At 36.5% G+C, this 21,633-nt stretch overlaps 1 protein-coding gene across 2 annotated transcripts; it reads left to right on the top strand.

The window, feature by feature from the left end:
- Positions 1-5,898: 5,898 nt before the first annotated feature.
- LOC129779999 (uncharacterized) lies at positions 5,899-13,663 on the top strand. Of its 2 annotated transcripts, XM_055787831.1 has the most exons (13): positions 5,899-6,230; positions 9,973-10,145; positions 10,208-10,264; positions 10,431-10,632; positions 10,692-10,859; positions 10,926-11,020; positions 11,074-11,231; positions 11,292-11,475; positions 11,537-11,786; positions 11,844-12,103; positions 12,160-12,773; positions 12,827-13,148; positions 13,212-13,663. In XM_055787831.1, exons 2-13 carry the CDS (start codon positions 10,085-10,087, stop codon positions 13,490-13,492), a joined length of 2,652 nt encoding a protein of 883 aa, XP_055643806.1. In that variant the 5' UTR covers positions 5,899-6,230; positions 9,973-10,084; the 3' UTR covers positions 13,493-13,663. The 2 variants fall into 2 exon arrangements, with proteins under 2 accessions (XP_055643806.1, XP_055643807.1); XM_055787832.1 differs by lacking the exon at positions 5,899-6,230 and having other exon boundaries at positions 9,897-10,145.
- The last annotated feature ends 7,970 nt before the right edge of the window (positions 13,664-21,633 follow it).

Raw genomic sequence — 21,633 nt, forward strand, 5'->3', positions numbered from 1 at the left:
GCAGTTTTACACCAAAGTTGAACACGGCGTAACTAAAAATTATATTTATCTTATACTAAGCAATTGAAAGGAGACGACCTGAATTGTAGTTTTTTTTCTTTTTTGGCTTAGTGTGAAGACAGATTTTGACTTTAATTTTTAAACCGTTCGAGCCAGCTGTCAAAGTATTTCCGATTTATTTTATTAAATGATGTCTCATCTTACGAAAATCTTATCCTACTTTTTTCTTGTTGGTAAAATCCTTCCCGTCATTTCTGTAAGTATGTGATAAGTATCCAATTGCGATACAGTTCAATTTCAGTACAAGAAAAGCAATGATTTGAATTCCACTACTTTGATTTGATTAATTTTTGTGTGTTAAAATTAAAAGAATCTCCCATACTTTTTGACATGTTCCCTGTTATCCGGACAATCGTTCAACTTGCCTGAATTTTCAGAAATGAACATTAATTTTTCTGATTTTCGTACTTTTTATATTATCAGAATGAAAATTATCCGTGAAAAATATGCTAGGATCCCTGTCAAAGTATTATTGGTTGAAAATGGGAACGATAATAATAGCTCTCCGGTTCGCACAGGTGTAATTCTTGACGGATGGATGCAAAATAGTTGGAGTTGGCACCGCGATTTCAGATAGCAGTAAAACATTATAAGTGTAAAGACATTGTTCATTTAGGCATCTTTGCATACCTGAAATCTCCTGAAAAGATGTAAGCTACTTTTCGAAAAGGGCAAAATTTTTATTTTTCATTTCTTGCAATAAAAAATAACTGGAAAACTATAATATCTGAAAAACTCTGCGCAAAAGATGGAATGTAGGAAATTGATTAAATTTTCATTTCATTTTCAAACTACACAGAAAAAAAATTATTTATAAATTGAAACTCATTTTGAACTCTCAAAAAAAATTTGAATAGCCCTTATAACATCCAAGAAGTCACCCATACATTGGAAGATGAGTACTTTTACAGGGAAAAAGGTTTTGTAACAACTTTTTCATTTAGCGTTATAGCGTATTCGACAAAGTTTTAAATCTCATTAATATAAGCTTATGTCCAAGACGTCAACTTTATAACTTCTATAGTTTCTGGAATACATGGCATTTTTGTATGGAGACTCCTGAAACAATAATGTTTTACTCATAGCATTTTTTTTGTCTGTAATTTCCCGCGTTAGAATAAAATTGCAAAAGATGTCAATCGCGATAATCTATATATATAAAAATGGAGTGATGTCTGTCTGTCTGTCTGATTCTTATAGACTCGGAAACTACTGAACCGATCGACATGAAAATTGGTATGTAGGGGTTTTTAGGGCCGGGGAAGGTTTTCGTGATATTTTGAGACCCCTCCCCCCTCTCTAAGGGGGGGCTGCCATACAAATGAAACACAAATTTCTGCATTACTCGGAAATTAACCAAGCAAACGAAACCAAAGTTGGCATGTGAAAGTTTCAGGGTGCAATAAATGTTTCTATGATGGTTAGACAGTCCTTCCCCCACTCAAAGGGGGGGCTGCCATACAAATGAAACACAAATTTCTGCATTACTCGAGAATTAATCAAGCAAATGAAACCAAATTTGGCATGTGGAGGTTTTAGGATGCAATAAATGTTTCTATGGTGATAAGATACTCCTTCCCCCACTCAAAGGGGGGGCTGCCATACAAATGAAACACAAATTTCTGCATTACTCGAGAATTAATCAAGCAAATGAAACCAAAGTTGGCATGTGAAAGTTTCAGGGTGCAATAAATGTTTCTATGATGGTTAGACAGTCCTTCCCCCACTCAAAGGGGGGGCTGCCATACAAATGAAACACAAATTTCTGCATTACTCGAGAATTAATCAAGCAAATGAAACCAAATTTGGCATGTGGAGGTTTTAGGATGCAATAAATGTTTCTATGGTGATAAGATACTCCTTCCCCCTCTCTTAGAGGGGGCTGCCATACAAATGAAACACAATTTTTTGCATTACTCGGAAATTAATCAATCAAACGAAACCAAAGTTGGCATGTGAAAGTTTTAGGGTGCAATAAATGTTTCTATGATGGTTAGACAGTCCTTCCCCCACTCAAAGGGGGGGCTGCCATACAAATGGAACACAAATTTCTGCATTACTCGAGAATTAATCAAGCAAATGAAACCAAATTTGGCATGTGGAGGTTTTAGGATGCAATAAATGTTTCTATGGTGTTAAGATACTCCTTCCCCCTCTCTTAGAGGGGGCTGCCGTACAAATGAAACACAAATTTTTGCATTACCCGAGAATTAATCAAGCAAATTAAACCAAATTAGGCATATGGAAACTTTAGGGTGCAATGAATGTTTCTATGGTGGTTATATACCCCTCCCCCTCTCTTTGGGGTGGCTGCCATACAAATAAAACACAAATTTCTGCATTACTCGAGAATTAATCAAGTAAATGGGCGGGACGAAGTTTGCCGGGTTAGCTAGTTTATACATAAAAATGTTACGAATTAAACATTACTAGTATTTTTTTTAAAGAAAACATGAAAAAGTTATTGTTGAAAAAACTTTTTCCCTGTAAAAGTGCCCATCTTCCGATGTATGGGTGACTTGTTAAAAATTGTAAGGGCTATGCATATATATTTTTTTAATAATTAAAAAAAAACATGTTTTTGAGAAAAATTAATTTGAATTTTCAAAACATACATATTTTTTAAATTTGTTTGATATTTTTTAATGCAAACATAAATAATTTCCTACATTTCATGTTCTATCTAACATTTTGTAGATCTTATACATTTAGAGTTAATATTTTTCGAAAAAAATTTAAAAGAAAACTCATATTTTCGAAAAAAAAATCGTTCAAAAACAGTGTGAAAGCTATCTGTCTATAAAAATCATCTTTTTTGTTTTCCCAAAAATCGGCACGAACTTTCCGGACAACCCCATATAACTTATCCTGATTTCTTCCTGAAAATTATAGTTGGAAACCCTGCTCATACTGTATACGGCCCAAAACATATCAAATGTATTTATACTCGAAGCAGGATGTCAGATTGTGAATACAATTCGCAAATCAGATATCAATCGAAAGAAAGCTAGATGACTTAAGACCGAGGGATCACGCAATTTTTGACGCAAAAGAAAGCGATGGTTTATGGAAAACAACACGCGAATCCACCTATCCTACCACTCGTTGGTTTGGTATATTTCTACTACACCTGAAATGAAAAAAATAGCACATTTTTTGACATCCTCATACATTATTTTCGATGAGCTTAAAAATATCATTAAAAGATACATCCGGGGAAGCCACACAATCCTTACACATACTGATACAGCATCTACTCAAGCGTTAGACGAATTGGAATACATAGCGAACTCGATTATGTACTGTCTCCGATTTCTTTTCTCTGTATATACTCGAATCCTGTGTATAAACGAATCACAAAAACATATATTTTTATTTGTTTTTTATACATGTATATTTTTTTAAAATAAAAGAAGAATTCAATTTTTGATTCATCTTCTTAAAGTCATGAAATAGCTTTCTCATGCAAAAAAATCCATATTTTTTCCATCAGATGATAGAGAATCATATTAGATGAAAAAATTCTTTTACGCATATGTTCGAATTTCAACATATAACAGACATATAGCAACATATAATAGTAGGACAATTCTTATGCTTCTATTTGAAAAATGAAAAAATTTACATTTTACAAAAAAAAATTATGAATACAGGATACAGTAGTGAAACTTCCTAATAATCAGGAGGAGAGGAGAAGGCGACCAAGAGAGTATCAGCATCGAAAAACATTGCCGACATTGGAGCAGCCGCCACACACACACACACACATACACGCGTGGAACTATTTTCGTTTGGTTGCAATTTAGCGTCGCGAAGATTCCGGAAATGACATCTTTCCGGAATCTTCGCGTTGCTGAAAAATAATCTGCTAGTTCCCCTGGGAATTGAAAAAAACATTCAAGTGAAAAAGTTTATTTTGATGTTTTCTATCCATATAACACTGTGACCAAATACATTTGGTTTTGTGATTTTTCAATCTAGTGCGTTCAACCTAAGATCATGTCTTTCGGCAATTTATTAGAGGTACAATGAATCTTAAGGAATTATCGCTCTACGCGCACTGGCAAACGATGTTTACTCAACAATTTCTCAAACAAGAAATGGGTATTGTGAGAAAGAATTAGCGAACGCAAAAATTATGTAGTCTGATTTGATGCAACAGATATTTTGTCTATTGGAAATGGAATACAAATCAAATCACAATACAAACACTGTATTATGTATTATACAACTTTCGTGTGATTGCTTCTTTTGCTGAAAATTGTGCCTTCAACGTAACGCTCTCGTTTTCGAAGTCCCCCAAATATTCATTTATTCATTCATTCACAATTGATTCAGATGCAACTAAAAACTAATGATCACTAAATCAACGACAGTCCTACGTCACCTTTGCGGTTATACCACAGATATAACCCACTTCCTGTTTTTTTACGCGGGGGATACCTTGTAAAAAAGCCGCGTAAAAATATCTATAAGCACTAAGTTCCGTCATATGCTTTAAGGGAGCATGAGAGTGAGATGTGAGATGAGAGAGCGATGTGATATTGATCAGAAATATCTTTAAAAAATATTTAAAAAATCCGCGTAAGAAAAACGCGAAAAACTACGTAAAAACCATGTAAAAAATCTTGGCGCATACTTATGTAATGTTTTATAAGATAAGATGTTTTATAAAATTTCATTCAATAATGTGATGTAATATTCTCGTGCAATGTTATGACGATGCCAGTGGTTGTGTGGTTAGCGTGATGATGTGGAACAGCAGGTTTGACCCCAAATTGGCATCTTTTGTGATTTTTCCATGACATATGCAGTAGATGATTAACATAATATAACTTTTCATTCAAAACAATAGCCATTAGGATGTAGCTTCCCCATATAGTGGGTAACCGCACCTACTGAATGCAACATTCCACACAACATAATGAAACAGCTTCATCAAAACTAGTGCTCTCAGAAAGAGCGTCAGATCCGTACGGGAGCAGAGTATCGACTAAACTCGTTGATTTTCCGAGACGATCTCAATTCATATCCTAGCTCAATTTATATCCTAGCGAAAACACTCAGACCGATGGTATAGATGAGTAGCTATGATTGCCATTTTGCCACTGATTGATAGGGAAGCTACGGGGTACAGATGCTTGGTTGCTGTTCTCTATTACTAATATATTAATATTTATCTAATCTAAATTAACCTCTATGAAAGTTGTTTCTCTACGCTGCTTCCACTGCAATTTTACCCATTTCACTATTGAAAAACAACTTTGCATGTATGAATTGACTGACAAAATAATCCGCCATCAACAAATTGAGTTAGTTACATTCAAAATATTTCATGTTTCCAAATCTTGGTAGTAATTTATTACAACCTTTGCTACATAAATTTACGTTAATTTATTTATTCGGAATATTGATTTAATGCATTTTAAAGTGTAGAAAATTTTACATAAACTATAATTGAGAATCTACGACAGTTACTACACAATTGTACAGATATTTCCTAGATGCGATGCAAATGTTCTATAGATCCGTGTACATAATAACTTTGGGACACTATATCAAGAATGTTGGATTGATACTCGAAATACTCACTAAGTATCTTTTCATTGCTCACTTGCGCTGCTTACTCAAGTTGATGGATCCGAAAAAAGTACATTTTTTCGACATTCGAGCATTTTCTCTGTCTGTCAGAACTGTTGACATACAAATTAACGCAAACGTCGTAAAACACATCGCGATGTGTCATTCCGCCACGCTCGAGGCGATGAAAATATACAGCGTCGTAGCGAATGTGCCACAACAGTTAGCAGCTCGAGCGAAGTTTACGCTGTATACGGAAATATAATTATCACCACCTTCAGGCCAATTGCGTTATTTCACAGGAAGGAGAAACCGAGAAATGTGGAACACGAATCCCACATTTCACTGTGTTGTCCTGGGTGGTACTACTATTACCGAACGAATTTCATCAGGGACCAAGCATTGCAGGTGTTGGAATCGGTGGTGAAATTGTTCAGTTTGGGTTGCGGAAATAATGAAATTGTACAGCAGGAAGCCCTCTTCATCCTGATAGCGCCCGGTTGTTTGTTGGTGAAGTGGATAATATGAGACTAGAGCAAAGTGAAATTTGTGGCGGTTTGTCTGTTTTGGAAATAATTAATTGTGTAGAGGTACGGCATGGAAACAGTTTATGTTTTCCAGTGAACAATATCTGGTTTGAAGCATTCGTTTTAAGCTTTTAGACTTTAAAAAATTTAGTGGTACTCATCCCGTGTATATTAAAACGAAAATTGAACACTGTCAGGGGAGGAATGTTACGATGAGTCAGAATTCATCAATAAGGATGATTTGAAAAAATAATCATACGTCCTTTTTTACGCTCACGGTTCTCACTTGACGGTGGGATCCATCAGACACCACCACAAAGGGGATTACTTCAAGGGCATGAAACGAACAGCCTGTGTTGAACGTTTCAATTTATGTTTCTTGATATAAGGGTGCGTTTTGTTTACCTGAAAATTCATTTCCACTTTCGAACAAAGATCAATTTCGTTAGCGCAAACATCAAATGAACTAACAACGCTTGTCACTATGTGATATGAAACATATGGGGATTCAATTTTCCGAATTTTCCGATTTCCTTCAGAGTTTCCAAAAGATTCGCTTGTCATGTTTGGTTGGAATATGGTTGGTTGAAATATGGGTTATATTATATTTTGATGGGTCCCCCTCCCCTTCAAGAGGAGGAAGGGGTGTCAAACCATCGTAGAAACATTTCTCGTACCCAAAAAACCTCACATGCCAAATTTGGCTACAATTGCTTGATTAGTTCTCGAGTTATGCAAACCTATCCCCCCTCCCTTATTTAGTGAGAGGGAAGAGTGTCGAACCATAATAGAAACATTTATTGCCCCTCACAGCCCATTGCCCCTCCATATGCCCAATTTGGCTCCATTTGCTTGATTAGTTCTCGAGTTATGAAGAAATTTTTGTTTCATTTAAATGGCAGAGTTGGCCTGAAATGTGTCTATATAATAACTTTTATGTTAGTTATTTTTTTTCTTCTGAATTTCCTCTGAGATCTCCCTTCAGTTTCCAAGGGTCCAACTAATTATTATCCACGCTCGAGATTTTGAAAGCTAATAACTTGAGCATTTCTTAATAGATCGCAAAGATGTTTGAATCAAATGAAAGGAATTATTTCTACGCATATATTAAAATTAAAAATCTGTTATTTTTCTGCAGATAAACAGTTGAATAATTGTGAAATGTCAAATGTGAAATGTGAAATGTTTGAGGAGAACAAGAATGAATCCATTGGTGTTTTCAGGGCTACCAAACCTTAAAAAAAAGTTAATAAAATAGTGATATCCGAATAATAACATATAGGCTTTCTGTAGTCCTACGTCTCTCCGGTTATGTCCCCGACATTACCCACCCGTCTTTTTTTCGTTGCACGTATTTCGGAGATTATTAGGTGAAATGACTATTCATGACTACCACATTCCGATTTTTGGCATCCCGATTTATTACTTTAAATGAGCCTAAAAATGATGGAAAATGCCGTATTCCCCCATACTGGTATATCATTTTTATAATATACACTGCGTTTCACAACTATAGAATCACTATTTTTTTGAGTTTCCAGAGATATGTAAGAAGTCGGTTGAATTGATGTATACAGTGTAGAACACAATAACTATCTTCATTTATAAACCTGGCCATTTTAACTTCATTGTTGTGTTCAGGTACGAAACATTCAAAAAACTAACATTCCAGTGTTTCATAACTATAGAACCAGATGTAAAAACTCACACTCCTATACAAAATTTACGTCAATTTCACATGAATTACAATAAGTTTCTAATTTGTAAGTCATCTTTAGTTCTCAGTCAGTTCAAATATCTCATTCGGGGTGGTTTCGACACAGCTGCGCCATGTTGTAGTGTGTATTTCCTTCTACGCAGAGGATACTACAGGTCGGACTCGATTATATATAGTCGACCATTTTTTTTTCAACAATTATTTTCAAATCCTATACATAATCGAATCTTAAGAAAATAATTGTGTCATTCATGTAATAGAAAAATAGCTTTTTTGTGATTCGATTATGTATTGGATTCGAAAATTAACGTTGAAAGTTAAATTGCGATTATATATAATCGAGTCCGACCTGTACTCGTTTAAGCTCTTCAAATCACTCATACTGCTGCTAAGCTGCATCTACTATTCGTACGATCACTCCCCACACGTTCTCTACAGGGTTTTGATCTGGTAAACAAGCTGACCCGTCCAGAATCTGAAGCCCCTATTCATGAAACCCTGCCCTTCTGGATTTTATGAATTGATGCCAAATTACTCAATTATCACATTGTTTTTCATGAAAAAACAGAAGTAAAGTACTTCGTTGCACTTCTGACTATTCATTCGAGTTGATGGTAAGCTATCTGAACCAGGCATATATGCTATAGCAATATAAGAGCAATATGAGCGAGCGAAACAAGAGACACATTACAAATAAGCACGCATTAAAATTTTTCGCATACTTTGCCACATACACGACCGAGAAAGATATAAATTCTTGTTTATGCTCTCCATTTTACTCTTAGAAAACACTTTCCAAGTTCATTTTATAATGCAGTGTAATATTATCATGCATTTATGCAACATCACCAGTGGCTATGTGGATAGCGTGGTCGTGTAAAACTTTGCATTCCAGCCGGCCTTGGTTCGATCCCCGCTGAAATTCTTTGGACTTTTTTAGGTACAATTCCAAAAGAGATGATAAAAGAAAAAGAAAGGCTTTTGAAACATATGCTTTTACACAAGCTTATAACATGAAAATCAAACACTTTAATCCGAAAAGTGGACGTAAATCCGGTTCTAGTGATACCGAAAGTCATGAATTATATTCGTTGGCATTGATCAACCTATTCGTGACTAGACCAAGAAATTTGGTATCATCATTCGAATGATCCAGCGAATCAAGGAAAAATTGATTTGAAAACCAACAGGATGCTGAAAGTATCCAAATAAACTCCGGAACAGCAATATCGTGCTAAAACGAGGGCTCCAGTGTTTTATTGGTGTATTCTGGATAATTCAAATCGCCGCATTTTGATGGAGGACTCTAGAACACTGCCGGGGCCTCAGTTTTACACTAAATCAGTTGGCGGAGGAAAAATTTGACCAAAATGTGCTAGTCTGGCAAGCCATTTGAACATGTGGCTTACGATTTTCTACTTCCTCACGAAATGACCATAAATTCTCAAATTAATTGGGACAACCTTTTCGCATTGTTTTTATTTTTGGAAATTTTAGATTACTTTTAGATTTACACCATGAGGCATTCCATGTACCGGCTATCGATAAACATAATTGCTTATTTGTATTGAATTGAACTGAGATTGTGATTTTCCGGGTTTGACGTGTTATTTCAAGCTCTGGAGCTTGATCTATCAATTGAAATGTATATATTTCCTTATCAATTATAAGCAATATTCATATTTTTATTCTTCCAATGTATTTAGTGGTTCAGGGCTAACCCAGACAATATTGCTGGCCCTGAACCATAGATGTAGTCGAAAGCTTCATTTTTTCTTCAAATGTCTAGGTGTATAATTTATGGCGATGTTTACTTTTGATGTGTTTTGTTATTATTGAATATTGAATTTCATTGTGAATAATATTGTATAACCATTGAATTATCTATCAATAAATTCATCGGTTTTGCAAGGACTTTGGTGATGAGAGACGAAATGAATAGTGTACATAGTGTTTTGTCTATTGCACGTGCCACCTCTACCAGTGATGGAATATGTTGCATTTAATTAATCAATCCCTCGATGGGTTATCAAGTGTAGTTGAACTTCTGGGTGATTCAACTAAATATTATTCACATTTTTTCATTAGGGGCGATAATCATCAAAGCTGCATCATCAATGCGCTCGGACGTTGCACAACTGCAGTTTACGTTCATCGTTCGACTAGTTACACCCGATACAATCAAACTGCTTAGTTAAGGATGAAACGCAATGTGGAGAGTATTCAATACCTTGTGATTCTCGCTGTTCTTCTGAGTTCGGGTTTGTATCTATCGTTCTGATGGCATCCAAAGCTTGAATGATTCTTTTTTCTTACGTTTCAGTTCAAGGTCAGGATGGAGAAATCTTGATGCTTCCTAATGAGCGTTCTTCCTTCGACGGTAAATACCTGGAGAATAACAGAATCAACAGGAAGTGGAATGTGATGCGCATTTAATGTTGCCCTGTATGTAACTATAATACAGAATCAGTATGCAATTCACTTCCTTGGTTGAGCACGAAACGATTGAGTGCGACTTATGCGATCAAGTGTCTTTCCCCCTACAGATTGTCATATGCGATTCCATAAGTTAGAGGTTGTGGGAATAGTGAGGCCAGCGTTTGGACATCCAGCTCGTCTGAAGGAGTTTGCTCACATGGGAGCTATTGGATGGACCCAACCGAACGGGAATATTTCATGGAAGTGTGGCGGAACGTTAATATGGGCAAATTTCGTCCTCACAGCGGCACACTGTGTCGTTGATTCTGAGTAAATAGAATATTTGCATTAACTGGATTTTGTCTCTGGATTTCATTGCTTCTTTCAAGAAACCAACCTCCAAACGTCGTCAGATTTGGCGATTTAGACATTGCGACTACTGATGGAGATGAATACGCGCAGCAATTGAAGATTGTTGCAATTTTTAGACATCCTCAGCATCGGTTTTTAGCACATTACCACGATATTGCTTTACTGAAGTTGGAGCGGAATGTCGAGTAAGTGATTCGTGGAAACTTTTAACGACAATAATAACGACACGTGAAATATTATTCAATCTGTAGATTCAGTGAAGTCGTCGTACCAGCATGCCTTTGGACAGATGAAGAAGTGAGATTTAAAATTTTGGAAGCTACTGGCTGGGGCCGAACAGGATATGGTACGTGTGTCGTTCAGCAGCATTGAATTATGACATTTGGTCAAACTTTGCAGCTGACAATCAGACACCTATATTACTGAAAGTGTCATTGAAGCCAGTCGATAATGAAGAGTGTAGCAAGGTATATTCAAATGGGACAGATCGTAAGCTACGACTTGGACTTCAAGATCACCAGATATGTGCTTTCGATGAAAAGATGGATACGTGTGAAGTGACAAAAATGATAAAATCCCCGTTCTCAACCATCTGATTTACTGTTCATTAATTGCAGGGTGATTCAGGAGGTCCTCTTCAAATCAAGTTGATGCACAATGCAAGAGTGACACCTTTCATCGTTGCTGTAACTTCTTTCGGAACCGCTTGTGGAATGTCTGCTCCGGGAGTTTATACTAGAATTGGGCCATATCATGATTGGATAGTCGAAACAATGCAAAAAAATGGTGCAATACTTCCAAGTAGATGAAATGTCTTTTTATAACTATCATTTACAAACTATAGTTGATATTTTCGTTTCAGATGATGTTTTTAATGCCACGTTTTGTGCCATACGATTTGCTTATTTTCGTGAGTATGAGGATGTTATAATTGTGGAGCGTACACCCGATTATGTTTCTGTGAACTCCGAATTGAGTCATATGTCCTTGGCCGATGGACTACCATCATACGTTGTGCAGTTAGCATGGAATGGACAAACACATGATTGTTACGGTGTAATAATCGATGAGGACACTGTATTGACGCTTGCACAATGTGTTACCAAAAATGGGTAAGTTGATCGAGAATAATTTGTTTTTACATCAATTGTATTTTCTCGCTGTTGCAGAGAGCGCGTTTCTCATATTAATTATTTGAATAATATTACAATGGAGGTATCGAGAATTCACATTCATCCAAACTACAAACAGGGAAGTAGTTATAATAATATAGCTATTTTACGATTGCAAAAGTTTCTCGACTTCCAAGATCTCGATCCGCCCTGTCTATGGCAAGAAAAGACTATATCACAAGAAGTTCATGTACATGGATCCGGTCGTCGCGACATTAATTTCTTTCTTTATATGGATGAGCACATTGAAAAAATAGGTAATGGATGTAATTGTATCATGAAGAATATTATTTTGCGCTATGCTAAATTCCAGATCCATCGATAACGATTTTAACCCCACGAGTCCGTTTCCAAAACGCTTCGACTTGTATCATCCCCAAAAGATATTTTCCGTTACTTCGTAATGGATTAACTGACGAACATATCTGCAATGGGCAGAATTTGTTCCTGGTGCCGAAGTCCTGCGATCTTGTGACTGGTGGAGCACTTCACACTTCGGATTATAAACATCAAAATTTCTATCCCATGGTGTACGGATTGAATTATCTGGGTAGGGAATGCGGTTTCGGTGAACACGCGATAGCGATTAGCGTGGCAAATCACGCAGAATGGATGAAGTCCGTGCTTTTTCCGAACTATAAGCAATCCCACGGTACAGTACAGTTCGTCGATTCGGATCATCAAGAGGGCGACCCTTGTCGTAGATATGACGGACGCGCAGCGCGTTGCGTTCCGGTTTCAAGGTGTTCAAGAGGGTGGAACCAATTTCTGTCCAATGGGACGATTGAGTTGTGTGCTACCAGTTCATTAGCTTGCTGTCCACTCATTGATATCGTGGATACTGAACATAACGTAATCGATCCGCAGCTCACCGAATGTCCAAGTTTGGTGAAAGATCTCAACGTAACATCGCCAGCGGGTTCACTTGTATGGTATTGAGATTGATTCGCTAACCAGATATTTAAGTGATAGTTTTACAGGTATACATTGGCTGGCTAACAGAAGGAAGTTTGGAATTTAGATGTCTTGGAACAATCATAACCAAAAAGGTAATCCTAACTACAGCCAGCTGTATTGGGAATGAATTACCTGTCGCCGTAAAAATAGAGGACAATGGTTTTCAGAAAACACATCGAATCAACGAAGTAATTGTGCACTATGCTTACAATGCAACCGATGGCACTAACGATATTGCAAAGATTCGATTGGAAAACAATCTCATCTGGAGCTCATATATATTTCCTACCTGCTTATGGACCAATACAACGCATGTGCCTCTGGTGTTATCGTTGGTTTTTCCCGGTAATCCTGATATATTTGGCAATGCTTAATGGTAACACTTTAACACTCCTATTGACGTTACAGATGATGACGGTGATATAGCATTCACCAGAGTAGTGGCAATGTATAACACCGATTGCCAGAGAACTCATAGGTATATCATTCAGGGATCTCAGCTTTGTGCGAGGGATCCGCATAATAACTTTACTTGTAATACTTTGACTGATCTACTACGATACGACAGCCCGGACAGAGTTTCCTATGTTGTGGGATTATCTACAGATGACGATAACTGTGAAAACACACACTACGCGGTGTATACTAGAATTTCCAGTTTCGTTAGCTGGATCGGAATGAATGTGTAAATAGTAATCAGTATCATCAGTAAACAGAAATCATCGTAAGACAATTTCCCTACCAAATCAACCGAAAAATTCCGATTTTCACTCGATCCTCTCTGATTTATTTAAGCCTTGTATATACATAGGATGGTCAATTGCCCAAAGTTATAAATTCCATTTTCACAATTTCACAGACTTTCGTAGGTTTCATTTATTTCTACAATATATCACTCAATTTTTCTCAACTCTATGGATTTTTAAAAGAGGGGGATATATCATACTTTTTTCAGGAAAGAGAGATAGAGAGAAAATAAGGAGAGTGAGACAATATTGACAATCACACAAGAAGATCGATAGCTTTAGGAAAAACATAAATTTGGAACATCTAATCAAGGTCTAACCTAGCTAATCCATCTCTTATCGGCAAACTGAACCGTTTCCTTGGGCTCGAAAATTCGATCTGACTACAAGTATATCTCGAACGAACAACTAACGTGCTCGATGTCGTGAAGGTCTTGACTACAAATTTGATTCATTGGTGCTGACACGGTTGAAACTAAAGAGATATGAATGGACATGAGTCAGGGGCAGGTGTGAATAAAGTTCCGACTTAAGTTCAGACTGTTGAACCTAAAATAATTGGATGGTGCAACCGGATCAAAATATTTTCGATCCATTTGCGCTGCTAGTTCGCGACAGTATTCTGATTGACTAAAGCATAAAATCCATTGAAGGCGATTCGAAGCGGATAAACGTCGCTTTCAACCGCGGCCAACTTTGTCATTAAGTCAGCCCTCTCATTGCCCGGATCAGAAGATACGTGACAGCGTTCGGCCTTTCTGGACGCTGCCATGTAAAAGTGTTTGAAGGCGGCATTCCATCTACTCAACATGCTACATTCTACAAGTCAACGGTAAACAACAGTGGATATGATACTTGCGCCATTTTTTATTTTGTTTCCACTTCAGCCACTACACAGAGTTATGCGAATGCGAAATGAAGAACAGAAGGTGGGAAGATTCACGAGTTTTGGTTGTGTTAAACTTTGATTGTATAAGTAGTCTGGATGATTGGAAGTTCACATATCAGGCATACCAGTCAGTTACTCAAATGTTACAACATTGAGTGTGTCAGCGAATAAATTTGAAAGAGGATATATAGAAACTAATTACATATTTCCAAAATATATTTTTCGCATTATAAAGAAAAACAGAACATGTCACAAACTAAAATGTTTATTTTTTTCTTTGATTTCTTCTTATATCAGAAATAGTATTCTAATGTCTACTACGTTTGGATTTTAGAGCAACTTCATGGAAGTTTTTCTCTTGTCAGCAATTGTAATTACTTTGTTCACAATTAGGGTGTTGAACACTTTATTCGTCTAAAACTAAGACACAAGCGGAAAACTTTTCGTCTCAATCTAGTTCATACGGAGTCAATTAAATTTATTTTTCAAGTGAATTTTACATGAAAAAACTTGCAACCTTTTTTCCCATCCACTGTTGAATGTTTCTCCGTTAAAGGAACAAAAGATAATGGGACTCTGACTTTGTTCATTTACGTTTTTGGTCGACGAACGAGAAGAAAAATTGAATTGAAATTATGTTTAGAATACCTCAATAATACTGAAATTTCAGTTTCTGCTAAATTGTCAGTTGGGCTTTTATAATATTGAACGCTAACATTGTTTTTGAGAAAAAAAATTGTTCGTTCATTTCATCTGCTTATTTTTACTTGTAATAACAACAATTTTCCTATGTAGTGGACTATTATAAGAAAAGCAACATGCATAAACAAAATCTGTGACGTCACAGATTTAAAAATCTTCCCACCTTTCATTTTCCATCTCGATGCGAATGCTCAATGTTCCAACATATCTGCTCTGATGTTATTATTCTATGATCAAATATTGTGTTGTTCCATTATTGTGGTGAATAATTGTAATCGTCAATAAATGACGTAGTTGCTCCAATATGGCCATACATGCAGTGCTACACACGCCGCACCGTTCCGCAGGCCATTGGATAAGGCCAGCATTGCTCGACAAGACCAATTATGTCGTAAATAGGGACACTCCAATGAGTAAGAACCATTGACTTGTAGCATGTTGAATAGATGGAATTTCGCCTTAAAAGGTCGCGAGACGACGTTGTTCAACGCTCAGTGGATACTTTACATAGCTCTCTGATAGAAGGTAATCTGTAATTCCGCGAATTTTTTTACTTTATGGAGACAAAATGAACAGAGGAATTTATGCAGTCAGAAAAACAATCACATTAGAGGTGAAGCTGAATGGAGGAAAGCCCACGATATAATGACTTGAATCCAGATTGACCCGATTTAGCATCTGTATAGGACCCATTCCAGCGTGAGGTGACAAGGCTTTGATTCATATAAAAAAGGTTTTTTTTCTTGTTTTCATGCATAAATCACACGATTTCCGAAAAGCAAACGATGTCAGAGTAAAATTGGAATAATATATTATAATATAATATATTTTCTACAGAGAATCATCAGTTGGAGAATATTATATACTTCTATTAGCATGTTGACAGGCTAATACATTAGTGTACTGACTTTTTGCGGTTTTCGACTCTTGAACATTAATGTTGTATTTTCAGTTCCGTTTGAAAACATCTAAGTAAACTTTATGTATGATTTGTCAAAAAAAAATAAAAATATATATATATATATACATACATATACATATACATAAAAATATATATATACATATATAACTCAAGATCTTCGATGGCCTTTTGGGATTTTTAAAAAAACACTACTCGACTACGTTCCTCGACGTTTACTACTATATTCCTTCTTGAATTCTGCCCTCTCCCGCGCTTAAATTTAGCGCTCCAGGATTATTTGTGATATCGTGTAATTGGATAAATTTATTGTGGGAAAAGGGAAGGAACAGTAGGATAATGATTAATGAAACGTCCATCCTGAAAATAGAAAAAGATATTAGTTCATATTCTTTTAATATTCTCTTTATGAATTTCCCGTCCAGACCTATCGAGAATTACTCTTCCTTTGTCCTCAACAGCTTTGGTCAGGTGATATTTTTCTTTAGTTTTTCCTTTAATTCCTTGAATCAGTTTATACTGTTTTATTTTCTTCTATGGGAGGTTGTATTTCTCTACCTTTATTATGGTATTAGATTAGTTAGATTTTTATTTTGCGTTCTTTCATTCGCCAAAATAACCTCATCATAGAATTTGTTCTTTTCTTCTAGCATTAAATCAATGTCGAGAGGCCGTTCGTGTCCATCTTTCAAACCGTAAAATATTTCTCTAGGTTTCAATCTTGTAGCTGAATGTATTGTATTGTTGTAAAGAGTACAAGCTATTAGGAAAATAGCTTGTACTCTTTTTCATTTTCTTTATTGTTTAGATTTGTGTATTGAGGTTTAATGCTATGGTTGCAGCTATGGTTGAGTGAAACCTTTCGACCAGTCCGTTGCTTTCACTATGATTCGCGGGCACGAAATGCATCTGGACATTCAAATTACTAGCTAATCCTCTAATTTCTGCGGAACGTAAAGCCGGTTCGTTATCACTTACTATCAGTCCAGGTGTACCATATGTGGAGAATAATTTGAGCAAGGCTTTCCTTATATCTGTAATTGTTCTTGATTTTATAGGAATCAATGTTCCAAACCTGGAAAATTTGTCAATTGCTGATAAGAATATAAAGGGTTGACTCAAAAAAATGTCAGTATGCACTATTTCAAAGGGTTTTTTAGTGTGTGGTGTAGAACCAAGAAGAATTTTATATGGATGTCTATCATATTTATTGACATTGCATACTTCACAAACTTTAATGAATTGTTGAATTTTGAATTTCATTTTTGGAAAGAAATAACGTTTCGAAATTTGTGTTTTATTTTCCCAAACACCTCTGTGAGCTGATTCGTGTGTTTGTTCAATCACTAGATTTTGTTCTTCCGGCGTTTTTAAAGCGATTAAAAATTTTTGGGTAATAACTATTTTAAATGATTTGCATCTGCTGAAATAATTTTTATATACTATCTGTATACTGTTTATCAAATTTTCTGGACAAAGTATGCAATTAACGCGCCTTAGATCCATGTAATCTTTGAATATCCTAATTAGTATTGGGACTCCAAAACCAACCTTAGTTATTGTTCTTCGGAATACTTTTGGAAAAATTTGTTCATATTTGTCAGGTTCATCTGGACCAATTTTGAGAACAATCTGGTTACTAAATGTGTTCAGTGGTAGTTCTGTACATTTGATAAATTCGGTGACCGGAATAAATCGCCACAGTAAACAACTGCAACAGAAACAACCGCTTAGAAAAAGTGTAGTAGGCTAGAAATATTTGGCGCGGGAAAAACATCATGTGCCTCACATTTCTATTATAAATTTATTCTCTTGTTCTCGTTTTTCGAAATTTATTCTGAGGACAATGTAATGGGGACGAAGTCCCCATTTGGCGAGGATAAGGAATCGAGGCGGCCCATGCCGCCAAGATGACGCAATCCGAGTCCACCGCCGACCCGCCGTCGGAAGCGGCGGTGTCTCGCACGCAAACCTGGGATCCACTGATTGCCCGGTTAGTTTGAAACATAGGATACGATCCTTTAGCAATGTCCGACCGAGCTCTAGCGAGCGTCGGACGGTATACGTCTGCCCGGGGCGTTACGTTTGCCTGGGGCGATACGTTTGCCCGGTTAATTCTTGTTTTGAAATACAATACCGCGCCACAATATTTATAGCCTACTACACATTTTATAAGCGGTGGTTTCTGTTGCAGTCGTTTTCTGTGGCGATTTATTCCGGGAACCGATAAATTCAGAGTCGTCCGTATCAGCTGAGTGCATGCTTATGTCATCAGAGGAATCATTTTCATTTACATTCAATTCGTTTCGTATTCGAGAAAGACTGTCAGCAACAGTGTTCTGTTTTCCTGGTCGATACTTAATTTCGTAATCAAATTCACTTAAAGAGAGACGCCAATGAACTAATCTGTTGTTGGTGTCCTTTAAATTCAAACCATAAGTAAGGGGTTTATGATCGGTGTACAAAATGAATTTGCGTCCATAAAGATATGGACGGAAATATTTACACGCCCATACCACTGCTAGAAGCTCCTTTTCAATTGTGGAGTACTTTTCTTCAGACTTATTCAATGTTCTGGAAGCAAAGGCTACTGGTTTATCGTTTCCAATAGGACCTTGCGAGCAAACGGCTCCAATGGCGAAATTAGAAGCGTCTGTTGTCAATATGAATGGTTTTGAAAAATCAGGATATTGTAAAATATCACTTCCAGAGAGAATTGTTTTACATTTCTCAAAAGTAGTAACAAATTCTTTTGAGTGTGTAATCGATTCTCCTTTTCATAAAGCATTTGTGAGGGGTTTTGCTATTTTAGCGAAATCTCGAATAAATTTTCTGTGGTAACCTAGTATACCTAGGAAACCTCGAAGTTCCTTTTCATTTTTTGGGATAGGCCATTTCCGAATGATATCAATTTTATCCGGATTTGGTTTAACTCCATCGGACGTTACAATATGCCCAAGAAAGCAACTTCCTTATGAAGGAACTCACTCTTGTCCAATTGTATTTTCAAATTATGTCTCTGAAGAGTTGCAAATATTTTCGCCAAATTGTCAAGATGCTCTGTGAGGCTAGTTGAAAAAACGATGATGTCATCCATGTATACGAGGCAGATGACACCAATATGTTCCCTTTGCACGTTGTCCATTACGCGCTGGAACGTGGAAGGTGCATTTTTCAACCCGAACGGCATTCTCAAAAACTCATAGTGCCCGTTTTCGACACTAAATGCAGTTTTAGGAATATCCTTTTTCTCTACTTCGACTTGATGAAAGCCGGAAGCAAGATCTAAAGTTGAGAAATACATACAACGTCCCAACTTGTCGAGAACATCTGTGATATTGGGTATCGGATAACGGTCATCAACCGTTTTTTCATTCAATTTTCTGTAATCTATTACTAGGCGCCACTTTTTGTGTCCGGAAGCATCCATTTTTTTCGGGACTATCCACACAGGTGACGTCCACGGACTACTGGAATGTTGGATGATGCCCTGTTCAAGCATTTTGCAAATCTGTCGCTGTACCTCTTCCCTATGACAAAATGGGTAACGGTATGATTTAGAATGTATAGGCAAATCATCCTTTGTTTTTATTTCGTGCTTAATGGCACTAGTAAAAGTAAGATTCTCGCCTTCAATGAAAAATACATCCTCATTTTTATGAATTAATTTTAAAAGTTTGTTTCGCTCCTCATCATTTAAGTGCGAAACTCTAAGTTGCTCAAAAAGGGATTTTTTCATGACTTCGCCTGATGGACATGCACTTCTGTGCCCTGTTTCAAAATTGTTGATCTCTGGTGTCAAAAATGTTTTGTCTAGATTAATCGAGCATGGCTCGTTTGAATAATTTGTAATCACAACACGAGCGTTTTTGTCTGATATACTGTATAATCCGGAATGAATTACTGCTTGTGGTTGAATGAAATAATCACTTTCGAGAAAAAAGTCTCCGTTTTCGGTATCTATTGTGAGATTAATTATTTTAGTTTCATTTGAATTTAGATGGACCTTCTTGATATCTGGATATTTTCGAAACATTTTAATTTTTCCATCGGGAAATTGTAGTTCGTTAGTTTCGGTCAGAATATTTGCTTTTACATTTTTCAAGGTTTCATATCCAATTAGTCCATCGAAAAATGAATGGAACCGAAATACGAAAAATGTTTGTTTTTCTATTCCCTTAATTTGTGGGAAAGGATTAAGTTTGGCATATCGATTTATTTTGTGCGTACCGCTTACATTTCGGATGCGCATTGGTGCTGTGATTTTGCATTTGTCAATATTAACGTACTTGGGATCGATGTAATTTTTATTGGCTCCCGTATCGATAAGGAACCGTAGGGGACCTTTTGTTGTTTCAAGTACGATATATGGGATGAAATTATTTATGTTGGTGGCCGTGAATATTCGACCGTCTGAAAATTCAAATCATCAGTTTCATTATCGTCTTGTTGTTCAGCTATCGGCTCGTTCGTCATTTCTGCAGTATCATCAGTTTGATTTTGTTGTGACCCTGGCATATTTTCTTCTTCTGTATGTTCGTAATAATATTGCTGCTGATCATATTCATGATCATTGAACTCGAGTGGATAATTTTTATTTTCAGCGTTTTCTTGTGGAATTTGGTAATTCGGCCTGTTTATATAATTTACTCGCCGCGATCTTATCGATGGATCAACTTCCATAGGTATTGGCCTTGGTTGTGGTATATGTCTTGGAGCAAATGCATTTTTGTTTACAAATTGATTTTGGGGAAATTGAAGTGTGTTCTGGGGTTTTTGAATGTTAAATGGATTGGGTTTGTATTGGAAATTTTGCTGCTGTGGTCGCGGTGTGTATTGTTGGAAGGGGTTATGGTTTTGTCTCGGGGGAAATTGTGGGAACGGTTTTCTGTATTGGATTGGATATGAAGGGAAAGATTTTGCATTATGGTTTGGTGGATATTGTGAATTAGGTTTCGAGGGAATTGGTGGAGGTTGAGGTTTAGGAGTATATTTCCCAAAATGATAATTCTTTTCCTGTAAACATAGCCGTAAAGCTTCTTTCATATTTCGGAGAGCTTGCGCACGTATAATTGGACCTAATGGATCTTTCAAGCCTGACAAAAAGACTTTCAAACCCATTTGTTGGTAAAATAAATTTTTGGCAGTTTTCACTTGCACGTTCAGTTCGTTTATATTCAGAAAATTTACTAACAATGATACAATGTGAGATATTTTCCCATAAAAATCCTCAACTGATCCAATTTGACTGATTCCAAAGAGATCTCTAGTAAGAGAAATTTCATCTCTTCGGTCGCTGTAATGAGTAATTAAATTCGATTTAATTTCTCTCCATTCTAAATTTGTGCCGTACAGTTCTAAAACGTTATCGGCATCACCGACAATTTTTGATCTAATGGCTTGGGTCCAAATAGTGTGCATATTTGTTCCTCGCACAGAATCAATTATTGGGATGAGATTTTCGATTGATCGTATGAAGGAGTGGAGTTTTACGGGATTGCCGTCAAAAGACGGTAGGTCCCGGAGAATTTGCGGTGTTTGTAGGGATTTGAGGACACTTTCAATTTGTTGTCC

This window comes from Toxorhynchites rutilus, chromosome 3 (assembly GCF_029784135.1).
Source record: "Toxorhynchites rutilus septentrionalis strain SRP chromosome 3, ASM2978413v1, whole genome shotgun sequence".
Classification (NCBI taxonomy): Eukaryota; Metazoa; Arthropoda; class Insecta; order Diptera; family Culicidae; genus Toxorhynchites; species Toxorhynchites rutilus.

What these genes read in the sequence shown, in the direction of transcription:
- LOC129779999 (XM_055787831.1), top strand. Translation starts at nt 10,085, where the DNA reads ATGAAACGCAATGTGGAGAGTATTCAATACCTTGTGATTCTCGCTGTT. An exon ending in AAAAGATGGATACGTGTGAA is followed by an intron (nt 11,232 to 11,291) that starts GTGACAAAAATG and finishes CATTAATTGCAG; the next exon opens with GGTGATTCAGGAGGTCCTCT. An exon ending in CATCGCCAGCGGGTTCACTT is followed by an intron (nt 12,774 to 12,826) that starts GTATGGTATTGA and finishes ATAGTTTTACAG; the next exon opens with GTATACATTGGCTGGCTAAC.